At 37.7% G+C, this 8220-nt stretch overlaps 1 protein-coding gene across 1 annotated transcript; it reads left to right on the top strand.

Moving 5' to 3' along the window:
- The first annotated feature begins 1183 nt into the window (after positions 1–1183).
- On the top strand, positions 1184–1771 carry LOC124888062 (uncharacterized tatC-like protein ymf16). The gene has a single exon (XM_047398265.1). It carries the CDS (start codon positions 1184–1186, stop codon positions 1769–1771), a length of 588 nt encoding a protein of 195 aa, XP_047254221.1.
- The last annotated feature ends 6449 nt before the right edge of the window (positions 1772–8220 follow it).

The raw sequence follows: 8220 nt of genomic DNA, 5'->3' as shown, positions 1-8220 counted from the left end.
CCCCGCCAGTAAGTTCATTTGTTGTTGGGGAAAAAAAAGAAAGATTTTTTTTAAATTCTCAATTCTGCCTTTTTTGATTCTATGTTTTCCATTGGTCAATAACCAACTAAAGTGCTCTATACTTCTTCATTACTCGTACATGCTTGATGGAGTTAAGCTGTATTGAGGGAATCATTTTGTCTCAATCAATCAAGAATGCCTCAACTAAATAAATTCACTTATTTCACACAGTTCTTCTGGTCATGCCTTTTCCTCATTCTTCTGAGGTTCTACCTCCCGTTAAATGTGCAAGTGAAAATTTGGATTTTCTATAAAACTAGCCCAAAGTTACAACGGGCTTTTCAGTTATGAAATTTTCTATATATCTTTTATTCTTTCTTTGTTTTGGGTGTCGCCTCTACCATAACTTCTTTGATGGGATTCATTCCCTATTTTGTATTATTCTATCTGAACTTCTACTCTTGGATTACTATTTTAGTGTTCTAAATAAGGATCCAGAATGGGTAGAATTCGTTCAAAAAGGCCTCCAAACGTCAGGACTTTTCCCCAGGGAGTACGAGGTCATAGTATGTAATTTCTTGGAAATGGAGTTTTGTTTCTCCACGCATGATGAGATTTCCTCCCTCTATCAACTAATTTATTTTGGGTGGGAAGATACCTAATTCTTTATTGATCCACAAGACCTGGATTCCATACTAAGAGTACACCTTGAACCCATTAAATTCAATCATCCAGCTCAATGCCAGGACATAGAAAGTTTGTGTTTTGAAAAAGAGGCATCCCCATTCTATTCTGAAGTAAAAAGGACCCAGGAAGAGCATTTCCAAGGCTTTTTAAGACAAAAGCACCAATCCCAATTAGAAATGCAACATCATCGAGAGTTAAGAAAGTGATGGGAATCCCTGTCGAGAAAGAATGCTTTTCTAAGCGAAGAAAACACCTCTCTAAGAGAAAAACTTTTTATTCTGGACAGGGAAGCCCCATAACATTATTTATGCATTTTTCAAGTTCTGATTCGTAGTGATTTAGTTATGATACATAATCAATCCTATCAAATATTTCATTTTTCCCTTTGAATTACTCATCTATATCCTATGAATTTCATTTCACACCGTAAACAATTCTAGGAGAAGTTTGAATCTGTTCCGTTCGTATACTGATTGGTCTTAGTTTGACATGGTTTATGCATTACTGGTTCCCAAAAGAGTTAATATCTTTATTAGCTAAACCCTTTCTTACCCTGCCTTTGTATTCGTATTTTGTTCGTACACAATCAACAGAGACCTTCCCGATATATGTTGAAATGTTTCCAATAGCATGCTATTACTTCGCCTTTCCCTTAATAAGTAATCAAATTTGGTGCTTTTTGATCCCCAGTTTCTATGAGGAACAAAGGATGAAATACAACCGATTCCTCTATTTAAGTGGTTCTCGATTCTCCTTGTTCCTATTCCTAACTCCTCCTCCGGTAGTTCCCAATGTTTGGCACTTTTCGTACTTTATGGGAGCAACATTAAAAAATTTTCTCATGATCAAGTTACAACCTAAGATATATGACCATATTATGTTAACTGTTTGCATTTTATTTATTCCATCGGTATGCTTCCAGGTACCTGTAATTGTGATCCATTTTCCAGAACCAAGGGGTCATTCTATAGAAACCTCCATTAACTATCATCATTTTTTGATGGTTTTTCCACTTCTCATAGTTGCTCTTTCCACACCTCCAAATATCTGGTGCCAAATTATAGCCCCTTTCTTATTTCTTTAATAATAGAGTTGGGTATCTTTGTGGCATCGATTATAGAAGTTTGTGAAGAGGGTTGGACGAGTGGAATAAGGGAAAGCGGCTCGATTAACAAAAAAGAAGTAGTTTTTCATACAACTTGCTCATAGTGTAGGTCCCACTTGAATATCATATTTGGATGAAGAAGCATCGGACAGGTTGGAGTTCCTACCTTTTTGGGACTCCATGGACCAAGATCTACTTTTATTATATGGTCAATATCGATATACTTTAGTAGATCATATGGATGTAGAAAAAGTAATTAATTTGGATGAAATAGAAACATCTTTTTTCTATTTCTATTTACCCAGTTCATATCTTTGTTTCGTGTGTTCCTGGGAGGAATTCTATCTCAAAATACCACCTAAATAACTACATCTAGAGAGTCAAATAGGTTAGTGTAATACCCTATACTTCTACCTAGCTTAAAATCATCTCAAGAATGTTAGAAACTTACTTTGAAATATGAATCCATTTTTGTACACATGGAATTTTAAAGATTTTCACTTTTTATCATGTGGGAAATTTAATTAGCTTTCCAACGATACCAATTTCGTCTAAATCTGGTATTGGAGTAAAAAGTTATGGATGTTTTACTCAGAGCTATTAGAATAGCCCAGGTGCGATGGCCAGGTTAATGGACCATCGATCTAGCGACGGACCGTCGCCTATACCATCGCACCCAAGATAGTGAGTAAACCTTCTAAATAAGGTATGACAGACAGGTTGACAGACCATCAAACTTGCGATGGACCGTCGCCCAAGCTGTCGCTATAAGGCAGTGAGTCTTTTTTTATGTCCACGTACGATGGTCGAAATGATGTACCATTGAGCCAGCAATGGACCATCGTACGATCCATCACAGGTCCCGTTCAGCAAATTTTAAGGCATTTTTAAAGGGAATTTAGGTCTTTTTCCACTCGTTTTAACCCTTAATTATATCAGACCAAGGCTCATAAGTTTATTATTCATTATAATATCAAATCAGGGTTTACTCTCAAAGATAATCCCCAAGAACAAGATCCAAATCTTTCTTCAAGAAACCAAGAAATTCAGGTTCTTCAAGTCCAAGAACTTCAAGAAACTCACAATAAAGATATGTCATGTGTTGTTTCATGGGTCCCTTTCACCCATGAAGCTCAAGAATCTCTTTTCAAAATCCAAGATTTGTGTATTGATGAATGTTTCTGATCTAAATTGAATAGAAATTCATGTTCATGATGTTGTGGGGTTTTGATTCATGTTTTAAATTACATATTTCAATGGTTGACCCTAGTATATGAAGATTTGCATAAAAATCATGATAAACCCCCTTTCAAATTACAAGTTGATTGATGTATCCATGATTATTAGATGTGCTGATAATTGTATAACCAAAACATGCTCCCCATGTGTTTGACTAAATGCCTATGTGAAATAAAAGTGTCATACTAGTATGATAATATGAAATTCCCATTTATGTACAAGTTTATGCATGTCAAATTTTTGATGAAATGCCTTAATAAATGAATTAAGGATTGTGATGTTGGTTATCTATTCAAGAAAGTCATGTTTTTATCAATTTCTTTTCATCGAGTCCTGGGGGTACATGTACCCAAAAATATAGTTGCGTTCCTAGAGTTAGTGTCATGATTTCACGATATCCTCAATCAAGCCATGATCCATAGAACTCAGTCAATCATGTGACTCAGGAAAGCTCACTAATACAGTAATCTCAGTACTATTCTATCAGTCAATGGAACTCAGTTAATTCTGTCCAGTTCAGTACAGTAATCCATGTTTAGTGTATATTCAGATGGGAGTAGGGATTAGCACCGAGTGAACCCAAGGATGGGAACACACACTATCATATGAGGGTGTGATTCTTAGAAGTCATCCTTGCATTCTAGAACTATATAACCAACATAGGTTGAGATATCAACACTTTTAGATAAGGGTTGATGAGGTGGATAAGCACTGTCAAATGAGGGCCCCACCATTCTGTTCTGGGAATACTATTAGATGAGGGTCACTTACAGCTTGTCCTTACCGGTGGCGCAGTATTGACACCTTTCTAATTAGGGTTATAGATTCTACCCTAACTCATCCATAATGGCGTATTAGGGGCATGTTAGTTAGATAAATACTTTCCACAGTCTTAGTTACAGAATCAAGACTTTCAGATACAGTCATTCAGTCTTAGTAATAGAACTCAGATAGTTCTACATAATTCAGGACTCTCAGATAAGTCAACTCAGAATAGTACGAAACTCAGCTAGTTCTATCAGAATCTAGACTGTCAGATACAGTCGCTCAGTATCAGTTATTTTAGTTATATAGTTATCAGTATCTCATGTTATCAGTACTTAGGTTCAGTAATCATGTTGTCACAAACTCAATTACAGTCATTATGTATTTATTCATGCATTCTCATGTTCATGTTACCCAGTCAGTTAGTATAGTTCATGCATGTGAACCCTTTGCATTCAGCCTACCTCACATGCATACCAGTACATTCAAACGTACTGATACATTTAAGCTATGGTATTTTATACCATAGGCTCAGAAGCATGAGCTCCAGAGCATAAGTAGCATTCCAGTCTTAGAAGTCAGAGTTAGCAGTGAGACCTCATTCTCTGAGGACATGACCATTACTTTATTATCTCATTAATTAATATATTAGTTAAAGTTAGTTGGGGACATGTCCCATCAACTCATTATTCAGATAGTTCAGTCAGTTAGAGGCTTTTTAGACTATCATATTCAGACAGTTATTTCAGTTGTTTTGGGTCTTTCATACCCTATCCAGATGTTATATTTTTATCAGTTATGTTACAATTTTGATACTTATGGCCTTTCAGCCTTTATTTTTGAATTCATATAGTATATTATATAGTTTTCAGGTATATATATCACTCATGGGTTAGCTTGTGGTCCTTTGGGGTCATGAGCACCGTGTAGTGTTCTGGGTATCAGATTCAGGGCGTTACAAACATAGTATCAGATCCTAAGGTTCAATAGAGTCCTAGTAAGTCTGAAAGCCGCATCTAGTAGAGTCTTGTACATGGTTGTATTGCGCACCACATTTACGTACAAGAGGCTATAAGATGTTTTAGGAATAGTTTCCATTCTTTTAGTATTCATGTCGTGCCAGTGAGCATATTCTCCTAGTCTGGTCTAATTCGTTTCTCCCTTTATTCTATAGAACATGCCTCCTAAAAGAAGAAATGGGAATCATTCAGCCCCTCAGCCCAAAGAACCTTTGGGCGAACATGTTTCTCATGTAGAGTTCAGAACTGCATTCACTACTCTTACTCAGTCAGGTACTGCTCAGAATGAATGACCAGCTATCGTTCTGGCCAACCTAGTGGCTAATTTAGCTATAGCCAGGATTTGAGACTTCACCTGAATGAATCCTCCATCATTTCTCAGGTCTAAGTCAGATGAGGGCCCTTTGGAATTTATCGATCAGGTTTAAAAGGTTATGGATATCATGGGGGTTACTTCTAGTGAGAGTGTGGAGCTAGCTGTATATCAGTTGCAGGATGTTGCTCACACTTGGTTCAAACAGTGAAAATTAGAGAGCTCTGTAGATGCAGGGCCTATTGAGTAGGAGGAGTTTGCTACTGCCTTCTTATATAGATTCTTTCCCCTAAAGCTAAGAGAAGATAGAGTGTTAGAATTTATCAACCTCAGGCAAGGCAACATGATGGTGAAAGAGTATTATTTTAAGTTTACTCAATTATCCAGATATGCTCCTCATGTGGTTGCAGATAGTAGGGCTAAGATGAGTAAGTTTGTCTCTGGGGTGAATGATAGTGTGGTTAATAAGTGCAAGTCCGCGATGTTGAATAGTGACATGAACATAGCCAGGCTTATGACTCATGCTCAGCAGATAGAGAAGAAAAATATTAAGATGGGGGAGAAGCAGAATAAGAAAGTAAGGACAGGTAGTTTTAACTTTGCTCAGCCTAAATCAAAAAGAGGAAACCATTTTCAATTTTGTCCTAAGTCAGCAGTTCTAGCTTCTTCTTCAGCTAGTGCTCCAGATCCTAAGTTCAGGGATGGTAATAGAGATAGAGCGCTAGGCTCTAAGTCTCAGGAAAGTGTCAGCAATGCCTGAACTAATCCCCTTTGTCAGACTTATGGTAAGAACCACAAGGGTTCTTGCAAAGCTAGTAGCGATGTATTATTTGGATGTGGCAAGCCAGGCCACAGAGTCAAAGATTATCCCCAGTTAGTTTATCAGGGTCAGCAAAACCGTTCCCCGGCTCAGTCCAGTCACCTAAATCAGCAGGGTCCCACATCCAGTGCTACTAGTAGGCAACGCCCAAATTGACTTTATGTTCTCCAGTCTCGGCAAGATCAAGAAAATTCTCCTGATGTGGTTACTGGTATGTTACAGAACTTTCATGTGCATGTTTACGCTTTGCTAGATCCAGGTGCTTCCTTATCTTTTGTTACTCCCTATATAGCAGGCGATTTCAGAGTCAGTCCCAAAATTCTAATAGAGTCTTTGTCAGTCTCTACCCTAGTGGGTAGAACCATCATAGCCCGGTGCGCATATAGGAGCTGCCCAGTTATGATATTTCATAAAGTTACTTCAGCAGACTTAGTCGAATTAGAGATGACTGATTTTGATGTCATTCTCGACATGGATAGGCTTCATTCCTGCTATACCACAATCGACTACAGAAATAGAATAGTCTAGTTCCAGTTTTTGAATGAACCTATCCTATAGTGGAAGGGTAGTAATTCAGCGTTCAGATGTCAACTTGTTTCCTACCTTTGGGCACGGAAAATGATATCTAAAGGATGTGTCTATCATCTTATTTGAGTTAAGGACACTAGTTCTGAAACTCCCAGTATCGAATCAGTCCCAGTAGTGAATGAATATTTAGATGTCTTTCCCAAAGATCTTCCAAGAATTTCTCCTGAAGGGAAATAGACTTCGATATTAATTTCTTCTAGATACTCAACCTATTTCTATTCGGCCATACAGAATAGCACCAATAGAACTCAGAGAATTAAAAGATCAATTGAAGGATCTCTTAGATAAGGGATTTATCAAGCCCAATATTTCCTCGTGGGGCGCTCCAATATTATTCGTCCGCAAGAAAGACAATTCTCTTAGGATGTGTGTAGACTACTGTCAACTCAATAAGGTGACAGCTAAGAACAAGCATCCTTTTCCTAGAATTGATGACTTGTTTGATCAACTTTAGGGTGCCAGTTATTTCTCTAAGATAGACCTCAGATCAGGCTACGATCAGCTCAGAGTCAGAGAATGTAATATTCCAAAAATAGCTTTTTGTACTCGGTATGGTCACTTTGAATTCTTAGTTATGTCCTTTGGTCTTACCAATGCCCCAGCAGCTTTCATGGGCTTGATGAACTGTGTGTTCAAGTAGTACTTGGACATGTTTGTCATAGTTTTCATAGATGACATCCTTGTTTATTCCCGCAGTGAGCATGATCATGCAAACCATCTCAGAATAGTATTGTAGACACTTAGAAATCATCAGTTATTTTCCAAATTTAGTAAGTGGGAATTTTGGCTAAGGTCAGTCGAATTCCTTGGTCATATCATTTCCAGTGATGGCATTAGGGTTGATCCTCAAAAGACCGAAGCAGTAAGAAACTAGCCCAAACCTATCTCTCTATTAGATATCAAGAGTCTTTTGGGTTTGGCTGGCTATTACAGGTGGTTTGTTGAGGGATTTTCTTCTATTGTATCCCCTATATCCATATTAACTCAAAATAAAGTCAAGTTTTAGTGGTTAGATCCTTGTGAGATGAGTTTTCAGGAGTTGAAGACTCGACTCTCCTCAGCTCCAGTCTTAGCTTCTCTAGAAGGTCCAGATGGTTTTGTGGTGTATTGTGATGTATCTAGAGTAGGTTTGGGTTGTGTCCTCATGCATCATAGTAATGTTATCACCTACGCCTCCAGACAACTTAAACCCCATGAGAAGAATTATCCTACTCATGATCTTGAGTTAGCAGCCATAGTTTTTGCCGTGAAGATTTGAAGGCATTATCTATATGGAGTTCATGTAGATGTGTTCATAGATCATAAGAACCTTCAGTATGTCTTTTCTCAGAAAGATCTCAATCTACATCAGAGAAGGTGGTTAGAGCTCTTGAAAGATTATGACATGAGTGTCCTTTATTATCCGAGCAAGGCCAACGTCGTGGTCGATGCTCTCAGTAGACTTTCTATGGTTAGTGTTACTCATGTTGAGGATAGTAATAAAGAGTTATCTCAGGAAATCCATCAGGTTTCCAGACTAGGCATTCAATTAGTCAATTTAAAAGAGAGTGACATATGGGTTCAGAGTAGTTCAGAATCATCTCTAGTTTCCAAGGTGAAAGAAAAGCAAGATAGAGATCCCAGCCTTTTCAAGTTAAAAGAGACAGTCAAGGATTAGAAAGTAGAGGTTTTATACCAAGTGGGA

The sequence above is a fragment of the Capsicum annuum genome, chromosome 10, assembly GCF_002878395.1.
Source record: "Capsicum annuum cultivar UCD-10X-F1 chromosome 10, UCD10Xv1.1, whole genome shotgun sequence".
NCBI lineage: Eukaryota > Viridiplantae > Streptophyta > Magnoliopsida > Solanales > Solanaceae > Capsicum > Capsicum annuum.
This window is presented reverse-complemented; position numbering and strand designations above follow the sequence as displayed.

Coding starts and splice junctions, on each gene's coding strand:
- LOC124888062 (XM_047398265.1), top strand. CDS start 1,184: ATGCATTACTGGTTCCCAAAAGAGTTAATATCTTTATTAGCTAAACCC.